Source organism: Thamnophis sirtalis, unplaced genomic scaffold (assembly GCF_051295495.1).
Source record: "Thamnophis sirtalis isolate CommonGarterSnake01/CBP01778 unplaced genomic scaffold, rThaSir2_p1.2 scaffold_3, whole genome shotgun sequence".
Taxonomy (NCBI): Eukaryota; Metazoa; Chordata; class Lepidosauria; order Squamata; family Natricidae; genus Thamnophis; species Thamnophis sirtalis.
Genome location: NW_028261383.1, coordinates 14,107,158 through 14,124,190, shown reverse-complemented (window position 1 = coordinate 14,124,190; position 17,033 = coordinate 14,107,158). Strand labels below are relative to the sequence as shown.

The 17,033-nt window shown below is 45.7% G+C and overlaps 1 protein-coding gene across 1 annotated transcript in view; it reads left to right on the top strand.

The window, feature by feature from the left end:
* LOC106545552 (major histocompatibility complex class I-related protein 1) overlaps positions 1–16,330 on the top strand; it is a 37,844-nt gene extending 21,514 nt beyond the window's left edge. The window contains exons 5-9 of the mRNA XM_087711290.1: positions 501–602; positions 1,324–1,356; positions 10,662–10,693; positions 12,149–12,188; positions 12,883–16,330. Of these exons, the coding sequence (XP_087567416.1) occupies positions 501–602; positions 1,324–1,356; positions 10,662–10,693; positions 12,149–12,188; positions 12,883–12,905 (230 nt within the window). The 3' untranslated portion in view covers positions 12,906–16,330. The remainder of the gene's footprint in view (positions 1–500; positions 603–1,323; positions 1,357–10,661; positions 10,694–12,148; positions 12,189–12,882) is intronic.
* The last annotated feature ends 703 nt before the right edge of the window (positions 16,331–17,033 follow it).

The following is a 17,033-nucleotide window of genomic DNA, read 5'->3' as shown; positions in this document are numbered from 1 at the left end:
AGATTAAAAAATAAAATGCAAACATTCAAATGTAAGGAAAAATGCCCAATTCCACCCAGAGTTATATCAGAACAGCTTATAAAAAGCAAACACTTTATTGTTCCGTGGTTTTTATAGATGATATATAGATATATGGATAGACAGATGAACCATAGATAGAGATAACATGATTGTGTTGTTGAAGTTTTTGTTTCTATAAATGCTGAGAGTCACAAGACTGCAAATTGCTGTTTTTGAGCTAAACAACTTAACAACTAAAGAGATATATCAGCTGCCTTCATGCTGAGCTGGTGTGAGAAGAAGGCAGTATCATGAGGACATGTCTTTTAAACGGTTAGCAAGGCATCTTCATGCTACAGTTAGAAGGATATGAAGCTGAGACCCCTAGACTTATTAATATTGGGGATTTCCAGTCCTTGGGCTGCATTAAGTCTCTCCCTTATTTGGGAAGATTGTTTGGGGTTCTCCTTCAATGATCTGCTCTCTTTCTCCCAATTCAGAACCAACCAATTCAAAATCCAACCTGGGGCTCATCATCGGCTGCGTTGTGGCTGCCCTTGTCCTGGCGTGTCCGATTGCTGGGATCCTAGTATTATTCTTCAGTAAGTATCTTTTTCTGGGTGATTGAAGGAAGATGGGGAGTTTCCTCTCAAATCTAGCCCTTTGGGGGGGCTTTTTCCTGGCTTCCTTCTGTTTTCTTGCCTTCAGAGGTTGTGGGTGCTCCAACACTGGAGAAGCAACTGGACAACCATTTGTCTAAAATGGTATATAGGGTCTCCTGCTTGAGCAGGGTGTTGTTATCCCCAGCCGTCTTTGGGCTCCAGTCTCTGCTGAGTTTGAGGTTCTGACAGTCCTGTCTTCTTCTGAGCTATGAGGAAGCATCACACTTCTGTCTTACTCAGAAGCTTTAGTCACAGGGCAGCAGATACAGATTTCAATGAAAATTGGGTGCTTTCGCTTCCCCCATTTCTCCTCCATCTTGGAGGCAGCAGATCGCTCTCGATGTTTGTAATTGTAATCAGATGTTTATAGTCTGTAGATCAGGGGTGTCAAACTCGCGCCCCATGTGCCGGATGCGTCATGCTCTGGCCACACTCACTCCGGTTTAGCGAAGGGGAAAGACGTGATACGTCACGTGACGAACGATGTGACAATGCAAATTTGACACCCCTGCTGTAGTTTTTCCTGTGTCTGCTTATCGCTAGGAGAGGTTGTGACTCAACAACTGTGAAGACCTCTCTTGGGGATTTTCCCCCTACAGAGGGAGAGACTGGATGATCTCTGACGGATTCTTTTTTTCACTGATTTTTTTTTTCCTTGCAGAGAAATATGAAGATGGCTACAAAGCAGGAAAAAGTGAGTGGTTTTTTTCCGCTTGACATGTTGACTCCCACTCAGAGTAGGGATCAGAGGCTCCATGAGTTGAGAAGTGTGTATCTGTTCCTGTGACTCCAAATGCCATGAGCAACTCATGACGCTGCAGAGGACCGAGAAATAAGCTGAGGAGGATGGGCCGGGCTGTTCTTATGAGCGGAGGAACAGCTGATATGAGAAACTCTCGAAAGAGTGAGAAGGATGAGAAGACCTGGCTGAGTGGAAGATCCCTCCGATTGAGAAGTTGCTCTGTTTTCCAAGTAGGCAGAAATGAAGGCTTGGCCATAACATGATCAGGAAGCTCTGTAAAAGTACTGATCAAAAAGAGGCATTTTGAGAGAGCTTTGGTGGTTGCCAGCTGGATCTCCTCTTGGTCTCCCACCAAAAAGGCTCTCTAAGCACGAACTGATTGGAAAAAAGTAACGTTGGATCCATCTGCATTGTCAAGGAATTGCTTAGCACCTGTCCAGATGAAGTCACTATCACAAATTTGTATTTTTTTAATATGAATAAATATATATTTTTTATTCAAATTTACAGCCGCCTTTGCCATCACCCAGAAAGAAAAACGCAAGATAGTCAGGGACACAGGAATATCGTGAGGCAAATTAAAACAACCTACAGAAGACGGAGAAGAAAAAAGGGAGGGAAAAAAGGGAAACGCCCCCTTTATACTTACGGGAGCCAATCCTAGCGTAGATTGCCTCATGTATGAGTCAGCACTTTCTTTTTTCAAAGAATTTTTATTTTTTTATCCTCTTACATACCATTTAAGTATACATTCACATAATTAGTCTTCTTCTTTACATTTATAATTCTTATACATTTATTATTTCATTTAACAAGTTATAATGTACAATTTGGGTTGCTTTATTTACCACCCCTTCCTCCTTTTGTAACACCTCCTAACACCTTCTTTTCTCCCTCCCTCCCTTCTCTACTCTCTTCCTTCTCTCCTTCTCCTCCCTTCTTCCCTTCCCTTTCTCCTACTCCTGCTCTTCCTCTTCCCCTCCCTACCCTCTCTCCTTCTCTTTCTCCCCCTTCCTCTTTCTTCTTCCCCCCGTCTTCCTTTCTTTCTCTCCGCCTCTCGCCCTTTCTTTTTCTATTATTGTTGGTGTATATTTCAAAACTCAGTTTATGTTTCCTTGGGATGGTATTTCCGTCAGCCCAAATATAATTTAGTGTTCTGACCCCCCTCGTTCCACACCAAAGCACACTCCAAGCCAAAGATAAGTTACGGCATTTAATTAACAGACAGACAGGTCCTTGGCAGCAAACCGGCACAGACAAGCTTGGGCAGCAATCCAGCACAGATAAGCCGTGGCAGCAATCCAGCCTGCCAAGCTCACAATCATGTTCTCCAACATTAGTTCCTGCGTTGACTTCTGCAAAAGGGGCGTGTGCACAAGCAGTCCTTTTTATAGTCTGGAGAGGAGCCTAATGACCACCAGCTGAGTGCAGTTACCTCCTGTACTTGCATAACTGTTCCTGGTGCCTATTAGCTATTCGGTGCCGGGCATCCAGGAACAACTCACTGCTGGCGTCCGGATCACTCTTCCTTGTCTCCTCCCCACTGGTCCAAGGCTCAGGCGCCTCCTGGTGGCCAACCAGCCTCTCTGCGCCCTGCTCGGAGTCGGAACCCTGTCCAGGGTCCTCCAGAGTCGACTCATAGGGCCCCTCGCTGTTGGAGTCTGGTGGCAGCTCCAACGGCTCCTGCTGGGCCACAGCAATTTAGTATCATTTCTTATTCCCTTACCTTCACTAGTCTACCCTAGGTATGTTTCCCCCCCCTTTATATCTCGTTCTTGAATATATACTTATATGTTTAATATTTTCTGTTTTCCCCTTCTCCCCCCCCCTTTTCCATTTAATAGGAGTCAGCACTTTCTAACCACTACAACTGTGTGTTCTGGCCTATTGTACATTTTCCTCTCCCACCTACTAAATCCAATATCATAGCACCCCTCCAATTTATAGCTGGACAGCATTTAAACCAAGTTGTTTTATTAAGAATCTTGTGTTTTTGTATACTTAAATGGGTTTGTCATGAGGTCAACTAAATTATTTTCTGATGGACAATAAACCAGGTCAATTGTATTTTCTTTCACTGCTTCTCTGGCATTACAATATTTTGTGTCAACGTGCTTGCTTCTGGTTTTTATTCTCTCTTGCCATTTGTATACATGTTGTGTTATCTTCAAACACCGGCACAGCTCCTTTCACTTCAATATCCAAACCCTTTAACTATTACATATACCATGCTATATCTGAACACAATTCTGATAATGTCATGGATTCTGCTTGAGCTGTGGAAATGGCAACTGAAGTCTGTTTTCTGCATTTCCAACCGGTTAGTTGGCGTTCCAACCAAACCAGAGGTGGTATTCAGCAGGTTCTGGAGAACTAGTAGCAGAAATTTTGAATAGTTCGGAGAATCGGTAAATACTACCTCTGACTGGCCCCACTCCCCATCTGAGTCCCCTCAGGGAAAAGGGCGGCCTACAAATGCAAATAAAACCTCTAAAAACCTCTAAAAACCATCTATTCCCTGCCTCCCAAGTCCCAGCTGATCAGGAGGAAATGGGGATTTTACAGTAACTTTCCCCAGGAGTGGGGAGGGAATGGAGATTGTACAGTATCCTTCCCCCCGCCATTTCACCAAGTCATGCCACGCCCACCAAGCCATGCCCACAGAACCGGTAGTAAAAAAAATGGAATCCCACCACTGAACCAAACATTGCAAACATTACAACAAATCCTGACATTGACTCTCTATCTTGTACATCACTGTCTACAATACAGTTCCAGTTCACTTGTAAATGTCATCCCAAATCCATGGTTTGCTTTAAATTAGTTTTGTGGATCGGCGAGGGAGGGAGAGGATGGTTCCACACATGGAGCGGGCTGCATTTGTGTGAGCAGCAAGCACGCACAACAGTGCTCACCCATTGCTTACACGTATGGCTCGCATGCCACTTCAGCCCGGTTCCAAAAGATTGAAGTCCTGGTAGTGGGCCATGGGCCAGGGGTTGGGACTCCCACTTTTCATAACATAATATTTTAATTCCTAACCACTGTTGTATAGGTTTTAATCATTTAAGAGTCAGAGTGATTAGAATGCACTACTGCAAGCTATTTCTTTTTTTTTCTTTTTTCCCCCTTCTACAACACCTTACAGTCATTACATCAACATTGTTAGGTCATCATACCTGTACATGTATATAATATTTTGCTTCTATATTTACACACCTTTATATACAGTTCTATATATATTTATATATAGTTTTTTGGCTTAGTTAATTTTATTCTTGTTTTGCAGCCATTTGTACCAATTGTTCCAAATTTCATAATATTCCGACTCTTCTTTATCTTTTAATTTCAGTGTTCATTTGTCCATCTCTGCACAATCCAAAGTTTTTTTATCACTAATTCGTCCGAGAGGGTATTATTTTGTTTCAGCATTGGGCAAATGCTATTCTAGCTGTAGTTAGCAGATGCGTTAATATGTATTTAATTTTCTTTGTATATTTCTCTTTGATTATTCCCAGTAGAAAGATTTCGGGTTTGTATTTTATCTGTTCTCCTGTAATCTCTTGCACCCATTTCCAAATTTTTGTCCAATATTTTTGTGTTTCCGGGCAGGTCCACCATATGTGATAATAGGTCCCTTGTACTTTTTAACACTTCCAGCCGGTCGGCTTCATGTTTGGGTACATTTTAGCCAATCTTGTTGGTGATAAGTGCCAACGATAAAACATTTTGTATATAAGTGCTGCTGATCGTGTTAGTTTATAATTTGTGTTCCAAATTCTTACCCAATCCACTAGATCTATGTTGTAACCAAAGTTTTTGGCCCACACTATCATGCAACCTTTAACGTTTTCTTCTTCTAATGTTACTTCTAATAAAGTAGAAGTTATAAATTTATAAATCTTTCGCCTTTTTACTGCAAGCTATTTCTGCTGCCTGCTAGCTGCCTGCAGTTTGGTTAGGTTAGGTTAGGTTTATTTGCATTTGTAGGCCGCCCTTTTCCCTGAGGGGACTCAGGGCGGCGCACAGAAAACCAGGGAAAGGGGGATACAACGTTGAGACAACAACACATAATAAAATAATGAGCAACATGCATACAACATTCGGGCGGGGTAGCAATCCTTATCCCCAGGCCTGACGGGCGAGCCAGTTCTTCAAGGCTGTGCGGAAGGCCTGGACGGTGGAGAGGGTACGAATCTCTACGGGGAGCTCGTTCCAAAGGGTCGGGGCCACTGCTGAAAAGGCCCTCCTCCTTGTAGTTGCCAGCCGACACTGGCTGGCCGATGGAATACGGAGGAGGCCTAATCTATGAGATCGTATAGGTCGTAGGGAGGTAATTGGCAGAAGGCGGTCTCTCAAGTATCCAGATCCACTGCCATGTAGGGCTTTATGGGTGATCAATAGCACCTTGAAGCGCATCCGGAGATCGACAGGTAGCCAGCGCAGCTCGCGGAGGATAGGTGTAATGCGGGTGAATCGGGGTGCACCCGCGATCACTCGCGCGGCTGCGTTCTGTACTAGCTGAAGTCGCCGGATGCTCCTCAAGGGCAGCCCCATGTAGAGCACATTGCAGTATTCCAGCCTAGAGGTCACAAGGGCCCGAGTGACTGTTGTGAGGGCCTCCCGATTCAGGTAGGGTCGCAACTGGCGCACCAGGCGTACCTGGGCGAATGCCCCCCTGGTCACAGCCGCTATATGGTGGTCGAATGACAGCTGTGGATCCAGGAGGACTCCCAAGTTGCGAACCCTCTCTGAGGGGTGTAAAATTTGACCCCCCAGCCTGAGTGTTGAATTATTGGCCAAATTTTTGGGAGGAAAACACAACAGCCACTCGGTCTTTTCTGGGTTGAGCACGAGCTTGTTAATCCTCATCCAGTCCATGACGGCTTCAAGCCCCCGGCCCATCACGTCAACCGCTTCATTGATTTGGCACGGGGCGGACAGATACAATTGAGTATCGTCCGCATATTGATGGTATCTAATCCCGTGCCTGCGGATGATCTCTCCCAGCGGTTTCATGTAGATGTTGAATAGTAGGGGGGATAAGACCGAACCCTGCGGCACCCCATATTTTAGGGGCCTTGGGGACGATCTCTGCCCTCCCACTAACACCGACTGCGACCTGTCCGAGAGGTAGGAGGAGAACCACCGTAACACGGTGCCCCCCACTCCCACCTCCCGCAGTCGTCGCAGAAGGATACCATGGTCGATGGTATCGAAAGCCGCTGAGAGGTCGAGGAGGACCAGGATGGAGGGATGTCCTTCATCTCTGGCCCTCCAAAGATCATCCATCAATGCGACCAAAGCGGTTTCTGTGCTGTAACCGGGTCTGAAGCCGGACTGGAAGGGGTCTAGATAATTTGCTTCCTCCAAGGACCGTTGGAGCTGGAAGGCCACCACCTTCTCAACAACCTTCCCCAGAAAGGGGAGGTTGGAGACCGGGCGATAGTTGTTAAGGACAGCTGGATCCAAGGATGGTTTCTTCAGGAGGGGTCTCACCACCGCCGCTTTCAGTGCGGCGGGGAAGTTCCCCTCCCGAAGGGAGGCGGTTACAACCGCCTGGATCCAGCCTCGTGTCACCTCACTGCAGTTAGAGACCAACCATGAGGGACACGGATCCAGAGCACAGGTGGAGGAACTTACAGCTCTCATGGCCTTGTCCACATCCCCGGGGGTAACTTCCTGAAACTCAACCCAGAGCTGTTCTACTTGGTCCCCCTGTGCCTCGGCTGGAACTGCAGGTGTGGAGTCCAAGTCCGCCCGAAACCGAGCAATTTTGTCCGCTAAGAATTGGGCATATTCTTCAGCTCTGCCCTGCAGGGGTTCCCCCGTCTCCCTTTTATTCAACAGGGAGCGGGTTATCCTAAACAGGGCGGCTGGACGAGACTCAGCGGATGCAATCAGGGAAGCTATGTGTGATCTTTTAGCTGTCCTAAGTGCCCTAGTATATTCCCTGGTGCAGATGGTAACCATTGCTCGGTTCGATGCGGACTTATCGGACCTCCAACGGTGCTCTAGGCATCTCCTCCGGCGCTTCATCTCCCGGAGTTCCTCGGTGAACCAAGGGGGTCTCCGGGATCCGCCGCCTCGGAGGGGCCGCAGTGGCGCAATCCGGTCGAGGGCCTCTGATGCTGCCAAGTGCCACGCAGCAGCCAGAGTCTCCGCCGGACTGTGGGCGAAAGTGTCAGGAATAACCCCAAGCTCTGTCTGGAACCTTGCTGGCTCCATAAGACGCCTGGGGCGGAACCACCTGGTCGGTTCCTCCTCCCTACAGTGGGGGTTTGGCCTCCGGAAGTCGAGCCTCAGTAGGCAATGGTCTGACCACGACAGGGGTATGATGTCACTCCCCCTCAGACCAAGATCACACATCCACTGCTCCGAGAGAAATACAAGGTCAAGCATGTGTCCCGCTGAATGGGTTGGGCCTCGAATTACTTGAGTCAAGCCCATGGCTGTCATGGAAGCCATGAACTCCTGCGCCCCATCAGAGTTTTCACCGAGCGACGGCAAATTAAAGTCCCCCAGGACCATCAACCTAGGGAACTCAATTGCCAGCTCGGCTACCGACTCGAGGAGCGAGGGGAGGGCTGCTGCAACGCTGTTGGGAGGCAGGTACGTTAGCAGCAGACCCACTTGACCCTTGAGGTCCAACTTTAACAGCAAAGACTCACACCCGACAATCTCCGGAGCAGGGACCCTACGAGGAACTAACGACTCCCGGATAACGGCGGCCACACCCCCACCCCTTTCCTGAGCTCTCGGCTGATGCAGCACCTGAAATCCTGCTGGGCACAGCTCTACAAGGGGGACTCCTCCCTCTGGGCCCAGCCAGGTCTCAGTAATACATGCCAGGTCTGCCCTCTCGTCTTCAATTAAGTCCCGGACGAGAGGAGCTTTATGTACAACAGACCTGGCATTTAGCGACAACAGCCTGAGGCCAGGGTCCTGACTACTTGCGCCATCTGGTCTTGGAGTGGGACTCATAGGGCCGGAAGGAGGGATCTCTGTAATATAGCGAACCCTCCTTCCCCGGTAATGGCTTGCCCTAAAGTCCCCGCCGTATCTGCCTCTCCCTGTTACGACCGCAATACCCCGACCCTCTCCCGTGTCTCTGGTCCCCTCACCCACCCCCATAGCCCCCGCAACTCCCGGCAGGTCCTCCGAAGCACGCATACTCATGCACTCTCCCAAGCAGTCCCCACGTAAAGAGTTAAAAACACAAAATTACAACAATATAATCATAAAAGTGGGACATTCACTCATCTCAAACATACCTCATGCATAACCCATACAAAGGAAGAAGAGAAAGATGAAAGAAGAGTAAGAAATTATAGGTTGCGCAAGTTAATTAATTTAAAGTGCGAATAGTCCTGGGAAGGTCCAAAAGGGTCCAAGGTGGTTAAGGAATAGAGATAGAGAGGGTCTTCTATATGTTGTAAATACCCCCACTCGTCCAGTAGTGGTGCTATCTGTGGTAGCAGGTCCAAGGCGGCATCAGACCACATTGGCCTTGGCAGATGGAAATGTTGATAATGGGACAGATGAAAATATAGTCCGAAAGGTCCAAAGGACACATTCCAAGAAGAGTCTAATCTTAGCCAGCATAGGGCCCTGCGATGACAGCAGCCCGATGGAGGGGCGAATGTCCCAACAGGGGAGGCCAAGCCGAAGGGAAAAGAATGGGGTTGCAGCAGCGGCAGATAAAGACCGCCTCCCATTCTTTCCCAGTGATGTCTCAGGCTAACCGCCTTCTCCCTGGGGCAATAGTTTGACAGTTCGATTCTGACTGACTCAAGGTTGACTCAGCCTTCCATCCTTCCAAGTTGGTATAATGAGGACCCAGATTTTGGGGGGCAAGAGGCTGACTCTAACCCGCTTAGAGAGGTCTGTAAAGCACTGTGAAGTGGTATATAAGTCTAAGGGCTATCACTATTGATGTGTAGTGGCTTGAAATACTGACTGAATTGGCAATATCTGCCCTTGACCATTGTGGTAGTAGAGCAGACTTCCTAGGACCGCTTGATACAATTCCTGATTACAGGCTGTGCTATTTTTTATGGTTTGAAAATCTGGTACAGCATCATGGGAGTTTGCATGCTCCATATTAAACTTTTTTTAAAAACAAATGTTCTGTTTTCTTTTGACTTGGAGAACATATCCCCCTTGTCGTTTCTTTTATTTCTACTCCTAAATCATTCTTTATTTCTCCTAGACACTTTAACTGAAAATCCTTTTCAAGCTATTTTGCAAAGGAGTAAATTTGTGATTGTTCTTTTGTTATGTACCCAGATAGTATTAATTAATTGAATGCATCTTTAGATGACTTGTGAAACAACTTTCTTAAAGATTTCCCGTGTTGGGGCATTCAAAACTTCTGGAGGCAGGTTGTTCCACTGATTAATTTTTTTAGCAATAGCAATAGCAGTAGACTTATATACCGCTTCATAGGGCTTTCAGCCCTCTCTAAGCGGTTTACAGAGAGTCAGCATATTGCCCCCAACAATCTGGGTCCTCATTTTACCCACCTCGGAAGGATGGAAGGCTGAGTCAACCCTGAGCTGGTGAGATTTGAACCGCTGAACTGCTGATCTAGCAGTAGCCTGCAGTGCTTCATTTAACCACTGCGCCACCTTGGCTCTTGTTCTCACTGTCAGGAAATTTCTCCTTAATTCTAGGTTGCTTCTCTCCTCAATTAATTTCCATCCATTGCTTCTTGTCCCGCCCCCCTCAGGTGCTTTGGAGAATAGCTTGACTCCCTCTTGTTTGTGGCAGCCCCTCAGATATTACAACACTGCTATCATGTCACTCCAGTATTTCATTTCATTAAGCTAGACATATCCAATTCCCACAACCCTTCTTTATATGTGTTCGCCTCCAATCTTCTAATCATCTTTGTTGCTCTTCTTTGCACTTTTTCTAGAGTCTCAACAGCTGTAACAAATATCATCCACAAATGTTAACAATGCAGGTCTTTTGCCTTCTCAGTTTTGGATCAGCTTAACTGCTTCTGAAACCTTTTTTTCCCCCCAAGTCTGCATCTAAACATTGGTTCTAATTTCAAACTGTCACTAAATGAACTGTTATAGGTCGAGGATTACGTGTATACATATTAAGGGTTATTTCCAGTGTCTCTTAGCTAAAGCAGCTTGAGTCAATTCTTTTGAATGTATTGGTGGGTGTCTCTGTCTCTCTGTGTGTCTCTCCGTATGTGTCTCTAAATTAATTAACTCCCAGTTTTTTTTTCGTTTTTTTTCTAGCAAGTGACAAAGGAGCCAACAATTGGAGCTGGGTAAGTCAGTGGGAGTTGCTCCTGAATAAACAAGAGCTATTCTGTTTCTTAGCAAGAACTTTTGGCAGGCGGGGAAGGGGGGAGATTGAAAAGAGAGGCCCTCCTCTGTTTTTAAAGGGTCTCCTAAAACATTCTCCATGTGTTCCTTCTATGAGTGGTTCTAGTGAAACCAGGATTTATTCTGGCAGGACTGGGACTAAGTGTTTATAAATCTATTGAGATTGAGTCTTAAATTAGTACGGTCACTCCTCACATTTTTCCACCCAATATAATTAAGCGATTACGTTGATTGGAAACTTGTGCCCCCCCCCCCTCTCCGTTTACTCGTAGGACAATTGTTCATGAAGGATTAACTTTAAACTTTATTAACATCAGGATTGGGACGTAGTGGCTAAGATGCTGCGCTTGCCAATTAGAAAGGTCGGTAGTTCGGCGGTTCGAATCCCTAGCACCGCATAACGGAGTGAGCTCCCGTTACTTGTCCCAGCTTCTGCCAACATAGCAGTTTGAAAACACATAAAAAGTGCAAGTAGAAAAATAGGAACCACCTTTGGTGGGAAGGTAACAGCGTTCCGTGCGCCTTTGGCATTTAGTCATGCCGGCCACATGACCACGGAGACGTCTTCGGGCAACGCTGGCTCTTCAGCTTTGAAACAGAGATGAGCACCGCCCCCTGGAGTCGGGAACAAGTAGCACATATGTGTGAGGGGAACTTTTACCTTTACCTCCCCTGTTTACTTGGAGGATAATAAATGAAGGATTAACTTTAATTTACATCAGCATATGAATAGTAGGAGAAAAGGTTCCTCATTGAAAAGGAAATAGGGAAATTACCGTTTTTGGTTTTGTTTTGCTTATCCCTAGGGGTTACCAAAGTGGGGGATGGAAAGTTGGTTCTCTGTGCTTGTGGGTTTCGTTACCGGGCTAGGTAACATCTTCAGCGGAGTTTAGGGTGGATGTCAGTATCGGTGTTTTTCTGTTAGCAAAGTCTCCATTTTCCCTTCCATTCTGACAATTCTGTTCTCACTTTTTTCTTTTTCTTCCTTTTGCTCTGTGTAAAAAATCAACTTTATTCTCCCCTCCCCTCCTTTCCTTGATTTCTAACAAAGTTACAGAGTTACTATCATTGCACTGGTTTGTTCCTGCAGAGGAGAAAGGGAAACTCTCCCTGTTGGATTTCCAACCTCCTTCCCAACCGTCGAGGGAAGGCGGCCCTAGAGATTACATGGCATTTGCTTTGGAGCAAGGAGCCCTTTAGCTCTGGAATGGGAAATAAGGAAACCACCTTATAATGCCACGAGCCCTAACCGTTAAGAGACCTGTTTTGGTCACATGGCCTGGTCTCCTTTAAGAGATCCATGAAGCTGCAGAGGTTTAATGGTGAAGAGAAAGAGATCCTCCTCAGAGGATCCAGACAAGGCAGAGACTCACTCTGTGTCTTTTTCTCCAATGCAGGGAAGAACCAGGCCATTTAGCAGCTTCGGCCTCCTCACAGGTGAGTAGCCCCAGTGAGGGCTGTATGCGGGGGAGAGGGAGGAGGGGAGGGCTTTGAGGTCCAAGGACCAACTGATGGTGAAGATACTTTGGGGGAACCCTCTTCTCCTATTCATCTCAAACATTGCAAGGTAAGGAATTTGGGGGAGATTCAGAGGGGCTCCGGGGAGGGGTCTGCCTGCCCCCAACCTCTTATTCTGCAAGGCCCCCCAGGATCTGACTGGATAAGGAGGCTCAGAGACCTGCAAAGAGGAGATCAGAGCATCCCCAGTGTAAGGGGGAGGGAAGGGGAAGATGAAGAACTTCTTGAGGGTCCTACAACCATGGGCTTCTCTCCCCTCCTTGATCCCATCTGGGAATCCCTCCCTCCAGATGTTGAAGGAAAAGCTGGACTCTCTGGAGGCCATGAATCCATTTGCACTTTGTCTCTGGGGGCAACAGGGAGTAGAATTGGATTGGTGTACTTGAGGGAACACATCCATATGAGTTAGACAGATTCTCACCCACCCCAGGAGCCAGTCCCAGCCCTGCCCCTCCCTCTTGTGTTTTGGAAAATCCCATCCCTCTCTTGAAGCTGCTGTTTCTAGTCCTTCTCTGGGCTGATTTTTGCTGATCCCTCAGCCTGGACAGTGTGATTCCTCCTCGAGGCTCCCTCCCAGACTGATCCTGCCTGTTTTTTCCCCTCCTCTTTGCAGCACCAGTGGACCATCCAGCATAAGAAGAGAGGAAGGGACTCTTCCCTCAAGATGGCATGTTGAATGGTCAGGAATTGTTTATCTCCTTGCCACCAAGCTGGTGATTTCGTCGCTTTGCTCCTGGTTTTATGAATGAGAGACTAGGAAAGATCCAAGTTGAGTTTCAAATGAGCATGAATTGAAGGAGAAGGAGTGGTGGGGTCTGGATGCCTACAAAGCGCCCTCTGAACATCTAATCTCTTAGTATAGTGTTTGAGCGGCACATTTTCATGCCTGAGTCCCAACCACCCTAAGATAAACAGCCAAGTTGGTTAATGCACAATTCAAGCAACTTAGCAATCTCTGTGAAGTGAGTCTTAAGGTTTCAGACAAGACAAAGAGGTGACAACGGAAGGAAAGTTAGCAGAAGCTTCTGGGCTGGGATATAAATCCAGTCTGGCTACCTCCAAGTCTTGCCTTTAGAACTGTGTTTTTCCGTCTTGGAATTTTAAGATGTGTGGACTTCATCTCCCAGAATTCCCCCTCCCCATGGCGTTTATGGCTGCTTGCAGCGAGCGGGAGTAACTGCTTCGGCTATCCAGCCCAGGGGCTGTAGTTTAAGGATCCCTGATTTAGTGCAATATAAAAAAATGCAGAAATGCAAAAAAAAATTCTAAAGGCCACCAGTGGTTGACCACTGTTCTAGTTTATCCTCACCTCCCCAAATACCAAACTATTATTGATTGCTTCTTCATTCTCCTCCCCCCCCCTACATCCCACCCCGTTGGCCCAGCCCCATTTCCTCCCGGCTGTTCTCCAACCCTCTTGGGATGATAGTATTACTCGTTATTAAATGTGAACAATGCCAAGCTACTCTAGTACAGGTACTCCTTGACTTACAACCACAGTTGAGCACTGTTCCCTCTAAGGTGCGCGGCTGTGCGACTGCGCACATGGCAAGAAAACACTGCGTAGGACTTTTCAACTCCCGCGCAGTAATTTCCACAGGCTCCGGGAAGCTGGGGAGGAGGTCCTTTGCAGTCCGGACTAACTGCTGCTGCCTCCTCCTCCTCTAACAGCACCGCCGGATTTGCTGCCCGGTGCTGCGGCTTTGAGGAGCCTTTGAGGCTACGGGAGCCAGTAGGAAGGCGGCGGAGGGGCAGGAGCAGGAAAAAAAGCCCCAATAGCCCGTGGGAGATAGGGAAGTAGGCATTAACAGTAAGTTTCTAAAGGATAACTCAGCACAAAGGAAGCCGAGGGAAGGAAGCCATTTTCTAGCTGATTGACAGGGAGGCTGTTCCCTCCTGGATCAAAGTTACTGAGGAGAGAAGCGGCGGCAGCAGCAACGGCAGCAGCAACTGCAGCAACCAACTCTCAAACAAGTGGAAGCCCACGCCGGATATGCACATGTTGTCTGAATCCAGCCTCTGCGCTCGAGGTTTTTTTCACAGGAAGGGGGAGTCGAGCTGGTGCTCTGCAGATTTTATTCGATTTTAGAAAAAGAAAATAAAGGCTTCTTGGTCCACCTGGACCGGAAAGTCAAAATCCAGAAAATTAACCTTGTTTAGGAAAGTTTTGCACTGATGGAAAAATAGTGTTTTCCAGTGAAAGTTTTTTCCCTACTTTTCCTTGTTTGCTTTTTTGGCCTCTATTCCTTCTCTTCTCTCCTCTTTTCTTTCTTCCTTTTTTCTTTCCTTCCTTCCTTCTTTCTTCCTTTCCTCTTTCTCTCTCTTTCTTTTTTCTGCCTCTTTTTCTTATCCTCCCAGCCTCCTCTCCCCTTTCTTTTTCTCTTTCTCCTCTTTCCTTTTTTGTCTCTCCCTCTGTCTCTGTCTCTCTCTCTCCCTCTCCCTTCTTTCCTTCCTCCCTTCCTTCCTCTCCCCTCTTTGTTTGCTTCTTTAAGTGCCCCAATTGCTAATCTACATCAGTTGGTAATTTATTCATAACTTGCTAATATCACTGCAGACTATTGGATAATAAGGGGGAAAGTATAGTCCTCAACTTACAACAGTTCACTTAATGACTAAAGCTACATCAGCACTGAAAAAAGTGAATTACAGCTGTTCTTCACACATGATGATTGCAGCATCCCCATGGTCATAGGATCAAAATTTGGATCTTTGGCAACTGCCTCATATTTATGATGGTTGCAGTGTCCTGGGGTCACCTTTTGCAACCATCTGCCAAGGAAAGTCAGTAGGAAAGTCAGACTGACTTAACAACCAGGTTACTGATTTAACCACAGTGATTCACTTAACTGTAGCAAGAAAGGTTGTAAAATGGGGCAAAACTCACTTAACAAATGTCTCACTTAGCAATAGAAACTTTGGGCTCAATGATGGTCGTAGATTGAGGACTACCTGTATAGGGAGATTTCTTAATGGATATTTACATGGTAGAATTGAGTTTCAAATAACATTAATTTTGTTGTCTTGGGTGACATCAATGAAAAAAATCCAGGTGCTCAGGTATGAAAATGTGCTGTTCAAACACTATACTTTTCCACTCACACTGAAAAAAAATTAGAGGGAACATTGCAGTTGAGCCCAAACTTTCTGTTCCTAAGCGAGGCAGTTCAGTGAATGTTGCTTCATTTTAACCATCTTTCTTGCCACGATCATTAAGAGAAGCACTGCAGTTAAGTTAGTAGCATGGTTGTTAAGTGAATCGGTCTTCCCCCGTTGGCTTCACTGGTCATAAGGTCGCAAACGGGGATCACATGACCCTGGGACACTGCAACCGTCGTAAATATGAGCCAGTTGCCAGGCATCCAAATTTTGATCATGTGACCACGGGGATGGTGCAACGGTCGTAACTGTGAAAAACGGTCAGAAGTCCCTTTTTTCGGGTATTGTTGTAACTTGGAATGTTCACAAAATAAATGATTGTAAGTAAAGGACTACCTGATTTTGGAGCCCCAAAGACTAATAAGCTCAGGACTGTCTCAGCATTAAAATATGTTGGAAAAATAAATCTCTGGCCTTTTTCACTCAATGGAAGGAAAATTGGACTTGTATGAGCAGACTGCCTGCCCATAGATCAGAAGTCTTCAAACTTGGCAACTTTAAGACTTGTGGACTTCAACCCCCAGAATTCTCCTGCCAGCTATTGAAGTCCACAAGTCTTAAAGTTGTCGTGTTTGGGGAGCCCTGCTATAGATATATATGCAGCCTATAGTTTGTATGGATAAGTGCAATGAAATATGGGACTCACTTATACAGAATGCAAAAAATAGTTATATAAACGTGTCGGGAATATATTTTGTCTTGAATAATTTTGAACTATAGAATGTAATTACGGAACTATATAATTTTGCCTTTGCAAGTATATGTAGAATAATGTGTGACATATTTTTTTTCTTATTGCAGCTGTTCTTACATTTGTTCTTTCCCTTCAGCAATGTATCTACCGCTGTTGATATTATTTTTGTCTTTTGTTTATTTTTATAAAAATACAAAGTGCGCACTGCCAACCTACTTTGGCATATTAGTGTCACCTGGATGCAATCTCCGTTTTAGCTTAACTCGGAGCCGCCCCACTTTCAGAATGTGTTCCCCGATTAAGAAACCTTATGCCCAGCAGGGTGGTTGTGGAAATAAAATGAAGGGAAATTTAAGAAAAAGCCCCACCACCACCCAATGTTCCCTCTAATTTTTTTTCAGCGTGGGCGGAAAAGTATAGTGTTTGAGCGGCACATTTTCATGCCTGAGTCCCAACCATTCTAGTTTAAACTTCCAGCTGCACTTTTTCTTCGTAACAACATTTACTCCAGCTTTACGTTTTGACATCAGCAATGACCAATGATGTACCTATAGGGTTAGGGTTTATCAATTATTACAATGATCTTTTCAAATTCATTTTGGATTAAATAAAAAAGAGTTTTGAAATGAATATATAAATGGCACTTAATACCACTAATATTAAAATAGTAAATGTCTGATATACTTCATTTTAATGAATTTCACTTGATATACTTCATTTTAATGAGTTAACATTCAATTGCAAAAGTTGTCTATGCACTGTATTCTTCTGTGAATGTATTATATGCAATTTGCTATTTTAAATGAGTAAAATTATTAAAATCACCATAATTAAAGTCTCATTCGCATCTAAGAGTTTTCTTCCATCGTTAATTTGTAAAATCAAGGATTTATTGCCTGCATGTTCAACGATGC